This window comes from Xyrauchen texanus, chromosome 35 (genome assembly GCF_025860055.1).
Source record: "Xyrauchen texanus isolate HMW12.3.18 chromosome 35, RBS_HiC_50CHRs, whole genome shotgun sequence".
Lineage (NCBI taxonomy): Eukaryota > Metazoa > Chordata > Actinopteri > Cypriniformes > Catostomidae > Xyrauchen > Xyrauchen texanus.
This window is the reverse complement of record NC_068310.1, coordinates 19,587,935-19,607,323: the sequence shown is the minus strand read 5'-3', so window position 1 is coordinate 19,607,323 and position 19,389 is coordinate 19,587,935. Positions and strand designations below refer to the sequence as shown.

Sequence of the window (19,389 nt, the reverse complement as noted above, 5' to 3'; positions counted from 1 at the left end):
AAAAAATCGTGCCAAGCCTCCTCTCTATTTTTGCCTGAGTCAAACTGGAATTGGTAAACTTATTAAGTTAGCATTGGGCTAGCTGTAACCTTCAGGTAATTATTTGCATAAAAATGTGCCACACCAGTCCTCAAATTCAAAATAGAAAACATGGAAGGGGAAACAGTTACACAGAGGACGTTAAACCTGAGGGCTTTGCATTTTCAAACTGACAGGATTGAGTTTTGCGTTACTTAAGGGTTTTTTTTTTTTTTGGAGTTAACATTGCAACCAGGGCCACTTCTTTTCCAACAAGCAGTAAACATAATGATCATTAGATCACAATGTCAACAATGATGACAAAATGTACCATTTGAAGCTCACAACAGAGACGTCTATGATTAATGGATGCAAAAAAGGCTTCTTAACGCAAGCATTAGCGCACTGGCATTAGCTGCTAGCATGTCAAGAGTCTCTGATGTTTTTTGGTTGGAGGCCCTTTGATTACCTGGCTGAGGAGTTGTTATTTGAACCTCTCCTTTATTCATCATTAGCAGAAGTGTTGCAGCAGGGCAGGGTGTTTGCGGAAGGTGCCAGACATCTGTCAGTGTGACAGTAAGCGCAGCCTGTTAGCGACTGTAAGCAACAGCAGAAAGGAGGCTGTCAGGGAACAGCGGCATACACGGAAGCAGCCGCATACCTGTGGGTGGGCTAGCTGTCTATATAGGAGACACTCGTGCTGACAGCTAGCAGAGAGTTTAACCTCTCTCCCTCAGGAAGCCATTTGCTCCTGTCAGCCCCATTTACTCCTTAAATCCCTCTCAGACTGACTCTCTGCAATCCTTCTCCCACTGAATCTGCTCTCTGACACTCACGGTCATAGCAAATTCACACAAACACACCTCTACAAAGTGTGCCCTTAAGCTGTCTACTTTAATGACATATAAGACAGGTGGGTTAAATCAGTGATTCACAACCAGGGGTGCACATACAACAAGGGGTCCTTAAAGGGATAGTTCACATAAAAAATGAAAATTATTTCGTAATTTGTTCACCCTAATGTTGTTCCAAACCTATACTAAAATGCTAAAGAACACTGCTCTTTTTTCTCCCCATACAATGAAACTGAATGACGACTGAGGATAACTCTACCTAACATCTCTTTTTGTGAGCAAGAGAAGAAAGTAAGTCATACTGGTTTGGAAATACATGAGGGTGAGTAAATGATAACATAATTATTTGTTGTGGGTTAAATAGCCCTTTAATGGGTTCCAGGTTTATACCTAGTTTAAATCAAGCCTTTGTTCGGTGCAAGTCATAAGTTCTCTAAATAATTTGTACAAATTACAGTGTATTTTACTTGTGGGCTTACTTATTTTAAACATGTTTTGCTCCTATGATATTTAAATACCACTATGCAAAGGGAGCAAATGACATCACTTCTTCAATACTTCACTTTTGGTAACAGTCCCATTTGGATTTTATGAATAAATACATTTACAGTTAGGAATTTCACAGAGAAAGTTACTCAGGTGTCTTATTAAAGAGAGGGGACGCTACTTGGTAAGACTGTTTCCAAAGTATTGAATGCTTTCATTTATTGTTTTTATGTGAATTTCCTCTCAGAGATATCAATAAAGTTTATCTTATTTGATCTTAAAAATAGACTAATGTAATAATGGCAACTATAATAGTATTAAAGATAATGCAAAATTATATCCAGTATAATGAGTCAAAAGGAACACATTTATGGTTTGGTGTCGATAAAGGTGTGAGCTTACTGATGGGGCTGTGGGGGTACTTAAGAAAAAAAAGGTTGTGAACCAATGCGCTAAATGATGTTGCCATTTTTTTGGTATACTAGAAAAGAGAGAATCACTCACTCTGGCCATATTGACTGTATTGGTAGCCTGCAGTGACAGGGTCCACACTGTAGCTGGTGGTGCTGTACGTGGGAGGGCAGTAGGACTGGGAGGATGTGAGGCTGTCGGCGGTTTTGATAGGCTCAGAGCGCTGGCTGCAGCTGGCTGAGATGGGATTGGAGGCCTCCAGGCTGCTGTGCAGGGGGGAGATGGAGAACTCATGCTGGGGTTGAGGGGCCATGGCACTGGGGTTGCTTAGGATGCTCATCACCTGGTGGGCAGAGAAGGGTGAGAGAGTGAGTTAAGACATGGAGAACAAACCTGCTGAAAAGAACTTCATAAATGTCCTTGCTGGTCCAAGGTTGTTTTTTGCTGGTTAGTGTTGGTTAGCTATGTTGTTCACCAGCAACAAATTACAGGTCAAAAAGCAATCCATCATAACCAGAGGTTTCTACCTTTAAATTAGCAGTAAATCTATCAAATTGCCAATTTTTGTTGATCTCTGCATGCCACAAAAGCACAAACAGTTCAAGGCCTTTTCCTTGATAGGGGTTAAACATCTTCACAACTATCCAATTCCTGTGTCCCAAGGGAGCATTTACTAGCCTGAAAAAAGTGTCAAACTGAATAACAGAGACAGATTGGGCAGACAGAAGGGAGAGTGCCAGGACAGTGCCAGGATTGTTTGTCCTGAGGCTCTGTTCATTACAAGATCCCAAGGAGAATTTTCAAGCCATCCCACAGTCTCAGCCCTCATGAATGAATAAAATAATAAATGCTCATATTAGATGCCCCCAGAGATTGGGAGATTAGACACTCTACAAGGTCTGTCCTTGCTTCGTGCATTGTTGTTTAGAGCAGAGATGCTCCACTGGTTTTTCTTCAAGACCAAACATCAAGTGGCGACCCAACAAGCAATCAAAAATCCCTTAAATTCAATTAATATCAATTAAATATCAATTAATTTATATTTATTAATAGTCCCATTAGACTGCATAGAGCCAACAATATGCAAAATGAGTAACACAATATAGGCTGAATAGGAAATGTAATACATTTTTAAATACATAAACAACAAACAAAGTGTGATTTATCCTCCTAACACATTGAACAAACCATCCTGGTCTCATAGAGTCACATTACCAGGGCTGGACTGGGAAGAGAAATCGGCCCAGGATTTTACATAGCAACTGGCCAAAAAGTTGCATTCGTTGTCCTTTTCTGCATATCGCGGTGCTGCTTTGTGGTCCGTTCTGCATAAGGCGTTGACTTATTTTAGCTTGTCGCGGCCCCATTCAGCCCATTCTGCGGCCAAGCCACCGGCCTGTTCGGATCTCCCAATGGCCAGTCCGCCCCTGATTGGCCCCAAAGTGCTTCGGCCCACCTGGAAAATGCCCGGTATGCCAGATTACTAGTCTAGCCCTGCACATTACTATACCAAAATGTTGCTAAATGTTTTTTTCATGGCTCGTATTATGTCACTTTCATGGTGATATAACCATTAGAGCAGCTAAAACAACAATGACTTTTATTCCTTTTATTTATTCCTGGTTTTTCACACTAATCATGAGTAAAACAGATAATCAGTTCATAAACACTCACTTTTCACCCTGTTCCTCACAAAATGCTATGACATCAAAACACCTTTACTACAGCGCATGACTTGTAAGGCGATACATTAATGCTTGCACTACATCATCAACTACATTTAAAGCTTGTTCAAGTGCATTGCACTTGCGATGCAAAGGACCCGAGAATGAGTCCTGAAGACCACGCAAGTCGACACATGAGCCGAAAGTGTCACAAAAGCACCAAAACATTTTGTGGTTGCTTCAGCATTTGCATTTTCATATTACGTTTTTATGACGCTATTGATTAGGTGTATGTTTAAGGTTTTAGGATAGGCATGTAGGTTTTGTTGATTTAAAACATAAGAGCATTAACCTTAAAATCTCATCTGTTGGGGAGAACATTTAGCAATACACAGTGGACATTTCAGCGTGGAACCACATAGTATCATTTTGCAAAACTGTCGCCACAGGCACGTCATTTTCATGAGATTAGGCTGGAAAAAACACTGGGCCAAATATGTTTTATTTATATATTTATATTATTTATATATTTTTATAAGCAATATTACCAAGTAACACATTAATTGCCCCAAAATACCAATAGTCTAATTGTGTGAGGGATGGAAGCCATTTCCTCCTAACTTTTAAAAGTTAATAAACCTGCTACTATTATTCTGCACAATTATATGTTTTTTTGCATTTTACTTTTTGCATTTAGCATTTTTTTCTCTGCTGTCCGAATTCCCATTAAAACAGAGCTGCGACTCATTTTTCATCAGTTGAGATCCACTGGTTTAGATTTAATAGAGCCCGGTAAACTGAAATAACAGTGCAAAAATAATAATAGAATATGTACAACCACACTGACCTCTGGCAAGGATCCCAACAAGTTTCACCATTGTATGTGATAGGTTAAAATCATGTTCTCTCAGATCTGTTTAAAAACTGATTTGAAGAAGCCAGATAGGAAGGGGCGGAGACAGAGAAAAGATGGTTTGTGAAAGGAGAAAAAGAGGCCCAGAGACACTGCCTGCAGAGTTTGCTCTGCCTGCCACATGCTCCCCATCCGCTGGCTGAGACAAAGCATCTTCCTGAACATCAGGTTCACGTTGTGGATCGCTATGCCCTACTGCCCTTTGGCCGCCTCAGGACCCAATGTGCTAAACCAATTAGCCCATCACAGAACTGCTGTGAGTGAAATCAAGCCCACATGCACCACTCCAACAATATCCATGGGCTATTTGTTGAAGTCTGCTCCAACTCAGGAGTTGACAGAGTATTTGAGAATGGTCAACTGCATGTCGTGAAATAAATCAACTTTTTTCAGCACAGTATTCACCAGTGTTCATACATGCTCTGATTCATGGCCTAAACAGATAAGTGAATTTAAACTAATATCCTCTCCCAGATGCTTCCAGGAAAATATGCAGCACTTGAAACATATTAAATAAATATAAGGGCACTTGAATCAGAGCATGCTGAACTGTGTGGAAAGTCCCTTTGCTCACTGGTGGCACACGTGATATAGGATATAAGCAAACAAAAATAGACTTCCTGTGATGAAGATGGAGAGAGAGAGGGAAATGTGTTAATTAATGTGGCAGCACACGGCGGGCTGTCACGCTGCTGAGCACTGGTGTATGACCCTGGACATGGGATGCGGGGTCAGGGGCAAACCATTCGCCCGACAGGGAGCTGAATGGGCAGCTGGAGGGGAGACAGACTTAATAGGTGCTTAATTGAGGCCTGATTACATTCAGCTCTTGCCGTTAAATTATAAGCCTCTCTTAGGACTGTATGCAGCACTATTGTGTTAAATGTGTGGCATGCAGTTTATTTAAAAAACAGTTAAAACATGTTAAACACATATTTGAATAACCTTTGGTCAAAAGGCATGCGAGAACCGAACACGTTTGTCGTCCAGCCTGCGCCATAAGCACTAATTTTTATTTGAGAGCTAAGGCTGAAGACTTTCAGAAAGTCATGACAAACTTCATTCTGGTCCTCACACAAACCTATCGTATGACTTGAGAAGACTTGGAATATAGTAACCAAGTCATCTTGGTCCTTTTGTGTATTACAGAAAAAATTGCATACAGGTTTGGATTGAAGAAATAATGAAAGATTTTTTGTTTTTGCAGGAAATGGAAATGGAGCGTAGTTCTAGCGGGAAGACCAGCAGGTGTACATCATCACATCATTAGCTGGGTAATTCCTAGCCAATCGCACGTAAGCCAATGCTTTATAAGTCCGCTCACAATCTATCACATTGCTGTTTCGGTGTGCTAAAACACTGCAACCTCCACCTCCCCACCACCACCAGTTGAGCCCTGTCCCGCAGAGGGGTAGGCTCCTCGCCCCTGCCTCCTATCTCCGGCAGGACATGACCATAGGTGGAAATCGCTTTGGGGTCTGGGGGGTCAGGACCCCCCCATCTGAGGGTTGTCCCCCCCTAAAATATCATGAAAATATGTGTATTGTAAATAATATAATGATATATTCTTAAAATAATTGTTTAAGAAATAAAATAATACAAATGCAAACGGGGCAACAACAAAAAAAACCTTGGTGTCCCCTTCAAAAATTGCTCTTGAGAATTGTTATGTTTATTGTCCCCCCCAACATTTTGATGAAATTTTCGCCCCTGGACATGACAGTTCCGGTACAACTCCCTCGGACTGCCGGACGGGGCCTACACCAAAGAGAGAGACATCACCTCCCGTTTTACATCTAGCAAATAAATGGCATCTCAAACTTCACTCAAGCCTGCGTGTCTTCCCGATAGAACTATATCTTTAAAGGAATATTTGGGGTTCAATACAAGTTAGGCTCAAACAACAGCATTTGTGGCATAATGTTGATTAAGCATAAATCAAGGTTACAGTGAGGTACTTACAATGGAAGTGAATGGGGATAATCTGTAAATGTTAAATATTCCCCATTTCAAAAGTATAGACACAAGACATAAACAATATGCATGTTAACATGATTAAACCGATTACTAATCATTTCTGTGTAAATTTATATCCAGTTTTACAACTTCGTTGCCATGATGATGTACACTACAGTAATACCGTAAACGTAAACCTTGTAATCCTGGTAATTTAGTAGTCTGAGGCAAAAATTATGATTTAAACAACCTCAAAGCTCAAATAATACGCTTTAACAGAACAATTAATGTAAGTGTTTTTATAAAATGATAAGATGCACATTTCTACCTTTAAACTCTCCAAAAATTGCCTCCCATTCACTTTTATTGGAAGTGCCTCACCGTAATCTCAATTATTGCTTTTTTAAAGAAAAGGAGGGATGAGTCAATATATATTTGTGGTAATTAACCTAATGCCAAAATGCTGTTGTGTGAGTTTAACTTGTATTGTACCCGATATATTATTTTAATGTTTTTTTTTCTATCGCTTTGCCCATTTAAACTGGGAGTGACTAGAATTTCCGGCAAACTGCAATGAAGTCATGAAATTCTGTAATCCGCTGTATTCCCCAAGACGTTTTACTGTAATATGAGATAATTTGAGCTAATAGTATAGCCTGAGCCTATGTAAGTTCAACATCTCCCCAGGAATGGAGTTTAAATCAGATGAGCAGGGAACGCAAACACAAGGGGTGTCAGCCCAGAATGTGGGCAGAGAGGTGGGACAGCACCGGGTGCCTGACACCTCCATTCAGCCCTGCACTTAAGCAGCCTGTAGCCTGGGTGATGCCATTATTGTGCTGCAAGACAATTTATTCAAATCTTCAAATTTAGCATAACCTTATTGACATCAATTAAAGTGGCAAACAGAGAATATTCCTGCATGGTGAGAGGTAGGGCCTGGCTTTTATCAAGAAAGTCAGCACGTGGTGAGGCTATTGTCAGCCCAATCCTCTTGCCGCACAGCAGAGAGAGGCCTGCCTTAAACCACAGCACCCAGCCAGCTGTAATTAGGACATTCAATTTAAAGTGCATATGGAGCCACAACACAAACACTAACAAACAGCAGGACTGCATGTGAACTCTTTACATGGGCTACTGCACTCACAGTGGGACAACCACCAAAACAGAAGGGGTAAAAATGGCAGAGTCTAGCTCAGTTTAAGCAAAGTGGACTGCCATCAGAACAGTTTTGAGCTTTGAGTTAAACTATCTCTAAGAAAATACGAAAATATAACAGGGAATGGGGAAATGATAAATAAATATACAAAATGTTGCAGTAACACTTTACAATAAGGTTGTATTCATTATAACATTAGTTAACTACATTAGTTAACATGAACTATCAATGAACAATACTTTTACAGCACTTATTAATCTTGGTTAATGTTAAGCTAACATACTAATTAAAAACAAATTTAAATTAAAAGTTGTATACGTTAAAATGAGTTAATGCATGATGGCATAACATGAACTAACATTGAACAAGTCATACATTATCATTGACCAAGATTGATAAATGCTGTGAAAAATATTTAGTTCATTGTTAGTTATTTCATGATGCCTATTTACTAATGTTAACAAATACAACCTTATTGTAAAGTGTTACGGTTAATGCATTAGGCATCATGAACTCACAATGAACAATATTTTCACAGTATTTATTAATCTTGGTTATAAATATACTTTTGTTCATGGTTGGTTTTTGTTAGTTCATGAATGCATTCACTTAATGTTTTAAAATTTAAATGTATCATGTATAGAAAACCTTTTAGTATATATAGAAATCAATATCAATAAATGTTGTAAAAGTATTTTAAATTATTTCGTAAGCTATTGTTAACAAATATTAACACAAATAACCATATTGTAAGTATTACCAATATAGTTTACAGGAAAAGCTTTTACTTCATTATAATTCTACAGATTGTTCACTTATTACATTGTGTAAATTAACATTTAATATAAGAGATTCTGTTAAAGTAAGGGGTAAAAATCATAACAAAAATAACTTGGGTTACCTGCCGGGAGTGAGTGTACTCCACAGCCCAGCCAGACGTATAGTTGTAATCTATTATTTCCTGCCATACTACCATTGCTAAGTAAAAATCTAAGTTTTTTCCACATGTGTAACCTTTTTTGTATCTGATACGGCTGGTGGGGAGAAAGCTGGACTGTTTGCCAATCATTCTGGCTGACAAACAACATCCCCAGGCAGTGTGACTCTCCAGACCCACCCTACCAACACCAGAGGACAAATCCACCCACCCTGAGAGTCTGAGACACGCTTAACTTTCTTGAGCCCTTTCAAAGTAACTCCCACCCCCACAACCCTCTACCTCTTTCTCTCTCGATCGCTGTCTCCCTTTCTTTTTTCTTCCATTCTGTGAAGCATCCCCCCAGTAGCTAGGCTTTCAGTTGTTGTCGGTCTGTGTGAGAGCTGCTGGTGCAGATAATGCCAGGCAGGATCCAGTTTAAAGGACATAGCTGCAGGCATTTCTCCTTTGCCTCGCTCCTTCTCTCCTTCTATCTCTTTCTCTCTTTTTCACTTTCTGTCTCTCGATAGACAGATTACTTTATAAATAATAATAAAAAGTAATTAATTCTAACAACTTCAGAGCCCTCTAGCCTGCAGCGGTGTAAATGTAAAACTGGAAACTGATACAATGTGCATCGTTTTAGATAAATAAACAGCGGGCAATAAAAAAGGAAGGCTTTCACACTACCTTAATTTCCTTAACTGTCAAATTATTAGTATTATTATTATTTGTCAGAGTAAATGTTTGATGCGGCTTGGCTCTTTGTTGGATTTTTTTTCCTAAATGGAACTAGGCTCATGCTAAGCTGGAACAAAACTGAAATATGATGGCAGTGATGTCTCTTTCTCCTTCTCTTTAAGGGGCAAATAGAGAGAATAATTTAACTAAACACTTAGCGGCTTAATAGCACTGCACTGTATTACCAATATGATATAATAATATAAAATCACAAATATCTCACATCTAACTAAGGGGAAAAGGAGATTAAACGGAGGGGTTTTCTGCTTGCAAACATAATGGTACAATGTAGGTACAATGTAGGTACTATTAGGGTACAATGGATCAAAAGGCACATTTTAAAGAAAATTTGCTTTTTTCTGGTTAAAAAGTGTATATAAATTCAAGGAATACGTTTATTTGTATTGAATATTGATTGAGCAACATAATTTGTGTGAAAAGAAAGAACAACAGAAGGTTATTTAGAATAAAATGTTTTTTGTTTTGTTGTTTACCCCAAATACTATACTTACACTAATTAGATTGTTAATGAATTTCTTTTGTACAATCATCTTGAACAAAATTGAAAATGGCAAATAAATATTTTGTCTCAAAATAAATGTGATTATTTCCAGGATATACATTAGTTGCATATATTTACAACATTTTTAAAAACATATTTAAATATTAGATCATAGATCAAATTAGATTACATCATATACATATATTGTAGCAGCAGACAAGTAAAGCATTAAGACAATATTAAAAGTAGCTTTAAACATCAAAATATTGTTAGTTTTATTTACATGTCATTGAATATAACACTATTATTGGCCTAGTTATACATTATTTTTGGTCTATGTACTCATGCTTCAGACGGACACATTTGGAGTGTCACATCTCACTTGTTTTCATCTTGATATCCCTGAATTCTGTTTTGCTCCACAGTGTGTCATCTCAAGAAGATTCAGCTGCCTGCTCTCATTGATTTAACCCAAATCTTCTTCTTTTTTTTCTTTTTTCTTTTTTACCCTTTTGAAATTCGCTTCTTTAAAAAATATGGTTCCATTCATCTCAGTGGTATGAGGTTTGGTGGCTTTTCCTAAATTTACTATCTAAACACTCACAAAAAACTGGACTGTTGGTGGAGTGGTGTGAAAAAGTAACATTAAGAGTGCTTGGAGTCAAATTTGACCCCCTATTGGAAATTAATGTGTGAGAAAATAAATCTGTGCATTTTATTCAAATCAGCCACAATGCAGTACACAAACACACAGAAATGAAGGGGTGATACTATAACACATCCACAATGCAGAACTCTCATGCTCACATGCTCACACAAACACACACAGGAATAAAAAGTTGAGACAATAACTGATAGCATTTTTTGTAGAATTAGTCAAATAAAATCAGGCAAAATGCAAAACACACACAGAAATGAAGGCTTGGGACCAGAACACAACCACAATGAAGAAACACACACACACACACACACACACACACACACACACACACACACACACACACACACACACACACACAAACACACATGTTGTACTCCTATTATTAAACATTGTTTATTATGTTTTTAAAGCCATTGGAATTACAGGGACATAATGAGTGTCCTCATAAACCACATTTGTAGCATAATTCCCTCGTAATAACTTGTGTGTAACATAAAAATAGTCCTTGTAAACCACACATACACACTCACACACACGTTTATTGCTGTTGGATTTATTGAAATTTTTATTTTAATCGTTTTTTCTAGTGAGTTATTGAATGGGGATGTTTGAAATAAATAAATAAATAATAGGGAACAAAATTTTATTTGGCATCATTGCAAAAACTGACACTTCAAAACACCTAAAAAAAAGAAAATGCTAAATTTTGACATAAGTAATTATTTTTTTTAATGTCTTGGTTAAGGTCTAAAGATATTTAAATCCATGACTAGTCATAAGATTAGTCATCGGTTGACCGATATGGGTTTTTTAATGGCAGATGCCGATATCGAGAGAGAAGAGTGGGCGATAGGCCGATGCAATGCCGATATATCACACAATTTAATATAGTAAATAACAAACATAAAATTGCTAAGAAAATTAATTTATTTTATTTAGCACTATATTAACTCAATTTCACACAAAACCTATTTTAATAAGTTATGGTAATAAACTTTTATATTTAATCATCATTCAAAAATAAGATACAATTTTAGTCATTTGTTTCTGCATTAAGAAATTGTTAATATATTAGAAAGATGGAAATATAATAGAAACATTGGATGGCATATGCACATTACCAATCGTATTTTCTCATAAAAGAGCCAATCAAACTAAATGTACATATAGTACACAGTGAATATGGGATTTACTTACAGTGCATGTGAAGCACTTTTACTTTGAAATTGCACTCACGCGCTCGTGTGGATCAAGCGAGAGCAGCAGCAATCTACTGAGAGTTTATACGCAATGGAGCACCTGCTTGGATTATCACGGACTGACCGTCATGATATGTGAATTATTAGAGGAGTATTTGATCCTTATCTTGAAGTTTTTGTTTCTGGCTGATAGAATACACGTTTCAGAGGAAGAAATTAGATGAGCGCTTGACAGGAAGAAAACGCTGGTTTTCATGAGGTTTGTGAATTACATCTGTTTAACGAGATATCTGCATATTACAGACAGTATATGATAGAAGTTTTATTGATATTTGCCTTTTTAGCATTAGACAAGACATTTATCAGATACAGAGAATTGTTGAGGAAGGAGATGGAGAAGGAAACAGGTGAGCACTTTAATGCGTTGTGGCTCTGATATGACCGTTTAAATGAGACTGTGTTGCAGACCGGTCTATTATTGTAGTAACAAAATGGCACATAACAAAAAAACTTACTGTGATTGGACGTTTACATGTCTCAGAAGCTCCTTCACATGTAAACAGGCAATTCTCTGTGCCCTCGTTGCCTTAAGAAACCAATTGGCCTAAAAGGAAAATGTATCGCCTCATCGATAAATCGGTGGACCACTAGTTATAAGATCTGAAAACAAAAATCAGTTTGCTACAAGGGTTAGGTTACATTCTTAGTGTGTTGGGGTCAGAATTGTAAACCCTTAACAAACAGAATACAAGGTTAACATGGCGCGTTATCTGTACAGCTGGATTTACGCTTACTGCCCTCTACTGTCACATATTCGCAAACGTTCTTATTACGGAATTTATGTACGGGTCGGGCGCATGATAAATTGCTATTATTTTGCAATGCGTTATTTTTTATATAATGAATTGCATTCAAGTAACACGTTAAATAGACAACACTCAAAATAACCATTATTTTTGCAATGTTGGTTGGTGATGCTAGTGGTGCAGACATTACACACTTCAGCTTTAACCAGATTTGTCTACGAATAACAAGGTTTTTGCTGTGGGTTTTACTGTAGGTGAATCCCCTGCAGAGAACTGCAGTATAATAGCATTAATGTTAATGAAAAGACACTCAGAATCCCTTACAATACATCCCAGAATCTGGCCTGTCCACCTGCTCTGAGAGAGAGAGAGAGAGAGAGAGAGAGAGAGAGAGAGAGAGAGAGAGAGAGAGAGAGAGAGAGCAGTAGGATGAATGTGCTCTGACTGAGGACAGTGAGGGTCTGTGGGTCTTTTAACAGCCCAGTATCTGCACACAAATAACACACAAAATCTCTCTTTCTTTACACACACACACACACACACACACACACACACACACACACACACACACACACACACACACACATGCACAGTTTAAACTGTCCAAGACCAGCTCTCATTTCACTGGAATATACACAAGCAGATGCATGTTGGGAAAATGTCACCTGTGCAGGGAGCTGGAATTACAAGAGCTGATGTCATAAGGCTATCTGCTCAGCAAAAGGTAATGTCCTTTACCTTCACAGAGCCAAAATTTAATATCATACTTAGATATATTTGCTATTGGAAATGAGATGGCTTAAGGAGAATGGATGCAGAGTGGATAGATTAAAACAAGAATAATCCAAAAATAATATTGGATTTGAGGATAAGAAATTGAGCACAATGTTCTCTTGAGTGACACATCTCATTCACTGACTTCAGCATTACATTTCAGTGGCAATATCTGATGCAATGCCACCGTAATTAAAGCAGCACTACCATTCTTTCTCAGGAAGTCGATTTTCAGAGAGAAGCCATAATCCTCAAAATCCTCCAAATACCCCCAATGCCAGAATCAACTAACAAACAATGTTAAGTGGCAAGACTGTAAACAGGCAAATACATACATAAAAATATGGGCATTTGAGTGTGGTGCTTTTAGAATGCCATGATGCAATTTCACCTAAAGTTGGGCAAGATGACACAATGACTCAATGCTGAATAGCTCATTAGTCAAATTTGCATCAAATCATAAATTCAATGACACAATATCATTTATTGTGGTGTGACATGCTCTAAATCTATTTCAAATATTTAAATTATGTTGCTAAATGTTCTATTTCTGCTAAACTATTGTATTTTATTAATATACATATTTTTGATTATTTTTATATATTGTTTAAGATAATTCTATACTTATGATATTATAATATATATTAGAATTATGCGTGTAGCATTTATGACCTCATATTAATTGAGAGACTGCATGTAATGTTTTAACTTTTAAAAATGTATTTGTCACACCACATGACCATTTAAATTGATCAAGGCAAATGCCAGTTCACTAAACACACATGACCACCAAATGCAGAATCACACCATTATGACATCAGTGCAATCGACTTTTCATTCAGTCAAGGTGAACAGCCTGAGACACAAAACAGGGTCCCGACAAGAGAGAAAAAATTGCTATTTTGGAAATAAACATTATTGCAATCATTTAGAGGTTTTGTCACGGCTGGAAGCAGAGGTGGGTAATTAAAAGACCCATCTATTTACTGAAGGTGCCTCTCTCTCCATCTCCTGACCCCCTCCCCTAGTGGCAGGGAGCAGATGACGTGATGATTTCCTCTCCTATAGCTCTATGTCACTGCATTAATTGGACGCGAAAGTGAAAAGAAAAGCCCGCCAAAAATGAGGAGGTTGTGGGGACTGTGTTTGACTGTGAGAAGGGACGGCACAGTATGTGATATAGAGGAAGGGAGGGACAGGAGGGGAGGGCGTTTGGGGAGTCTTTAATTGTTTCAAATTAGGCATGTGATTGACAGTGACAGAAAGTGGGCATTGACAAGCTGTGCCCAGATGAGAACGATTATCGTGCAACCAGACAAGCTGTCACTTCTCGCAACATGTTAGCTGTAGGAAATATTGTCAAAATGACAAACTCTGATCTGGGAATGATCCGGAAAAACTAATATTAATGATGACACTGAAACACATTAAGGTTAAGACTTACACTGACAAACATAAATATCCATGGTTCCCACATTTTTTGATCAATGAATTTCCATAGATTTGCATGACATTTCCAGTCATTCATTATTACCAGATGAGGATTTTTAAAAGTAATTTAATAGAGATTGCTGGCTGAATTTCCATTTGTATCTCAGGTACCAATCTGATGAATGAATAGATTTAAATTGTTATATTTATCAGTGTACAAATGTCTCCAATGAGATCCTCAAAGGACAGAATGATGTCATCTTGCTGGATTGCAAGCACAAGCACTCACAAAGTGCAATAACTACATAGCCAATAAAATAGAACAGAGCACAACTTCAAGAAATATATTCATAGACTTTTTTAAATTGTATTTATTGCATTGGCTTATTTCAGGCCGCCAAATCACAACTTTAAAATTCATTGATATGAGTATTTCGAGGTTTTCCATGGCCGTGATATCCCTGAATATCAGGTTACATAAAACAAACAGGAATAATAAATATTGGGAGGGAGGTTATGACCTTTTCTCATTTTTGAAATAATTAAAAAATATGCTTGTCTAACATTTTTCCAGAAATATCGAGCATATCAATTGTCCTCTGTCACTGCTAGTCTGTTCGAGTAAAATGCAGAAAAGGCTTTTCAATGCCTCTGGACCCTAAATGTCCCAAAGTACTACAAGGCCTCCAACTAACCAAAGGTTAATGTTTCCTATTGGGTTGATATAGTGGGGAAATGTGAGGTACAATCTGATTATTTTATTCAGTGTTGGAGTATGTGCAAGATGGATCCAGTCACAAGAAAAAAACATCCCCCTCTGACCTCTCATCTCACCTGCCAGTCTTTTCATGCCTCGTGCTGCTGCCGCCTCTGCTTCTGCTAAATTAACTGTCTACTTTAAATTATTTCACAAGGAGCGGCTCAGCAGCAGCTAACACCGGCCAAGAATAATGCAAGGTGGATCTGAGAGTTGGTGTTAGAGATGGGGGGGGGGGTGTTTGCTAAAAACAGCAGGGAGTAGACCGAGTAAAGAATGTCAAGTCAAATTGTTCTTGACAGTGTTAATATCTGCACCTCATAGGGATAATTACATGTAAATAAATAGTGAAATAGCTCTCAGCTGGAGTCTGAGAGGAGCGAGCGGGGCAGTTAGTGTCAGCCAGATGGGGACTACATTGCTAAGGATGGTATGTGAGTAAGAGGGAGGGGGGAGGGGACTGATACAGAGGCAGAAGCCTCTATGATGCTGTAAATCCACATCACAGTACTATAAAATTATAGTAGCTTTACATACAAAATCCAAAACAACGAGACAAGCTTTCAAAAGTCCGTCATAAACTGGGCCCAAGTGAAGAAGTGCAGAAAGTGGGCAGGCAGGGTGAGTGGCAGTTTGTACTTTTGTGAGGCTGTAGTATTAATCATAGCTTTACACCTGTCAGACTGGCATCTGGAACTAACAGAAAGCATGTGCACTAGGCCAACCCCCCAACCCTTGGTGTTTTGAGCAGGTTCATAATTGTTGGATGTTCTTCTCCTACTGTTCAGACTCAATGACCCTGCACACTCTCTCACTCCACACTTAAGCCCCTAATATTATGGCCTGGTGAGCCTATGGGGTGAAAAATCTGTGCATTCTCTAAATATACTAGATAACCCTTTTTATGAAAGATAGGATGTGGTCTCACACAAGGGTGTGCCTGTTCACCTGTTCACCCTGATTCCTTTGTGATTGTATTTTTTTTAAATAGTTCACTCAAACCATGATTAACCTGTCATCATTTACTCACCCTCATGTAAGTATTAACTGTTTTTCTTCTGTGGAAAACAAAAGAAAATGTTAGCCTAAGTCATCATTCATTTGAATAGCAGAAAGAAAGTTATATGGATTTGGAACAGCATGGGGGTGACACAAATTTTCAATAAAGTTACTAAAGAGCCTTATTCTCAATAACGGAACTTTTTAAAATAAATTATTGGTCACAGGTGTGCATTTATCTACATTTTATGGTTTCGAATGTGGTCCTTCAAATTAGAATGTAGGGTCTGAATTATCGGTTTTATGCATAATTGTCTATGCCCATCATCCAAAGTGTTTTCCAATATTTTTCCAATGCTCCAATTTTATGTGTATGATTATGAATGCTACTCCTTGTTTACAAACATGTTAGCATTTGTGGGACAATTTTTATATATATATATAAATTGGACTTCAATTATGCTTCAAGAAAATAAAAGCTGTATATGCAGTACAGGGCGTACTCTGTATTGTTCAATCATTTATTAAGTAAATAGTTTAGGATTTTCCACATTTATCATAAGAAAATAAGATTAAAGATTTATGGAATCCATTTTATGGAAGAAAATATGCAATATGCATATAGCAAACCTGTTTTCTTTTTTACACATGGTTAATGCTGAGCTAATATTAATGGATAAATACTATTTTCCAGTCTAACAGTTAATTCTCCTGCATGGCACCCTGAATGCAGTGTGTGTACTGTCTCAGCCCATCCTCAATTAAATCTCCTGGGATTTACTGAAATTTATATTGGCTGCCTCTGCGAGATAAATGTAAATCACAATTCCCTTATATTTATATTTATCAGGATGCAACAGCTCACTTTTTGCAGCTAAAAATCTCTCACACACCCAAGCACCCTTGCATTTAAATTGCGTTTATATTGTCCTCCATTGCCTTTCATCTGTTTAAGAGAAGAAGCATCCCTCTCTGTGGAGACATATAAAAGAGAGAGTAAAAGAGAGTGAAAGAGATGCTGTTAAAGAACAACAGAAATATAGGGATGCAATATGAAGTTTTTATGATGGGGGTCAGAGAGACTGAGAATTGTGACTGATTTTGATTCCATTATATGGACACAAACAGCTTCAACCAAGCTACTGCTTCTCTCAAAATGATGATACACATGCATTTGAAAGGCAGTGATGATAGCGAGACCGGGGCTAGTTGTCACAATTTTTACTACACTGATTAAAAATATGAAACCATTATTTTGGCCAACAAATATTGTAATTTATAAACAGTATAATGCAATAAAATTTTACTTTTATGAAAATATACCCTTGTCCTGAGAACACAATTCAACTTTCTGATTAAAACTTACCTTTATTAAATGGTTGACCCTTGCCTAAATGCACAGAATGTACATTATATTCAACAGATATAGATGGTATATATATCCTTGGGTAAGACACTGAACCCCAAGTTGTACCCAAAGGCAGGCTAGTGCCTTACATGGCAGCTCTGCTGTCATTGGTGTGTGTGTGTGTGTGTGTGTGTGTGTGTGTGTGTGTGTGTGTGTGTGTGTGTGTGTGTGTGTGTGTGTGTGTGTGTGTGTGTGTGTGAGCGTGTATTTATCACTTTGTGGGGACCAAATGTCCCCATAAGGATAGTAAAACCCGAAATTTTTGACCTTGTGGGGACATTTTGTCGGTCCCCATGAGGAAAACAGCTTATAAATCATACTAAATGATGTTTTTTGAAAATGTAAAAATGCAGAAAGTTTTCTTTGAGGTTTAGGTTTAGGGGTAGGGTTAGGTTTAGGGGATAGAATATATAGTTTATACAGTATAAAAACCATTATGTCTATGGAAAGTCCCCATAAAACATGGAAACACAACATGTGTGTGTGTGTGTGTGTGTGTGTGTGTGTGTGTGTGTGTGTGTGTGTGTGTGTGTGTGTGTGTGTGTGTGTGTGTGAGAGTGTGTATTTATCACTTTGTGGGGACCAAGTGTCCCCATAAGGATAGTAAAACCCGAAATTTTTGACCTTGTGGGGACATTTTGTCGGTTCCCATGAGGAAAACAGCTTATAAATCATACTAAATTATGTTTTTTGAAAATGTAAAAATGCAGAAATTTTTCTGTGAGGGTTAGGTTTAGGGGTAGGGTTAGGTTTAGGGGATAGAATATAAAGTTTGTACAGTATAAAAACCATTATGTCTATGGAAAGTCCCCATAAAACATGGAAACACAACATGAGTGTGTGTGTGTGTGTGTGTGTGTGTGTGTGTGTGTGTGTGTGTGAATGGGCGAATGAGTCACAGTGTGAAGCACTTTGAAAAACAACAAGGTTGAAAAAGCACTATATAAGTGCAGACAATTCACCATATACAATTATACTAATAACAATTTAAAATGTAATTATTTTTTAGTTTAGAAGATAGAATTCATAAAAATTATTCTAATTTAAGAGGATTTTAAACTAGGTGCTCCAGACCAACATACAAATCCACTGCTAGAGAAATCACACATTTATGTAATTTGACTTTTGACTCAAAACATAAATTCAGTATCTGAGAAACTGCCTTTGACCACTTCCTTGAGTGACAACTAGCCCCGGTCTCACCTTTGCATTTGTAGAGATCAAGGTAGGCATAATTAAATCCTTCTTAATAATTTTTGCTTTCTCTAAAAATAGGGTTATGCAGCAGACCTTCTGAAACGTAAATATTTTACAGCTGCAGCTCACCAACAGGAGCCATTTTATATGAAATGTACATATGTATCTGAGTGACCTGAGAAACCAACAATGTTTCATTAACACATGCACAAGACTCCAATTTCACTCAGCCTGCGCTAGAGAGAAAAAAGATAGGAAGAGAGAGAGAAACTAAATAAATTCATGCAGAAAACATTCTGCCAGTGGATATGATTTAAATTCCTCTGATTTTCTTGGCAGCTTCTGAGCAGGTCTCAACCTTTTTTCTTATTCTTTTTTTTTTTTAAATCCTCTTACTTTTTAACTCTTGCCAAATTGAAACAGCATCTGAATTTAAGTCAGGTTCTAATTAACAAGCATTTCTCCTCTGATCTCAGAGTACGGGAGTGATGTAAATATACATTTATTTAGTCTTTTGATTTGTTGATGGTGACACGT

The 19,389-nt window shown here is 37.6% G+C and overlaps 1 protein-coding gene across 4 annotated transcripts in view; it reads right to left on the bottom strand.

Moving 5' to 3' along the window:
* Positions 1-19,389, bottom strand: part of LOC127628368 (paired box protein Pax-7-like) — a 62,999-nt gene that overhangs the window by 3,312 nt on the left and 40,298 nt on the right. For all 4 annotated transcript variants that reach the window (XM_052105073.1, XM_052105075.1, XM_052105074.1 and 1 more), the window contains exon 8: positions 1,863-2,112. In XM_052105073.1, the coding sequence (XP_051961033.1) occupies positions 1,863-2,112 (250 nt within the window). The remainder of the gene's footprint in view (positions 1-1,862; positions 2,113-19,389) is intronic.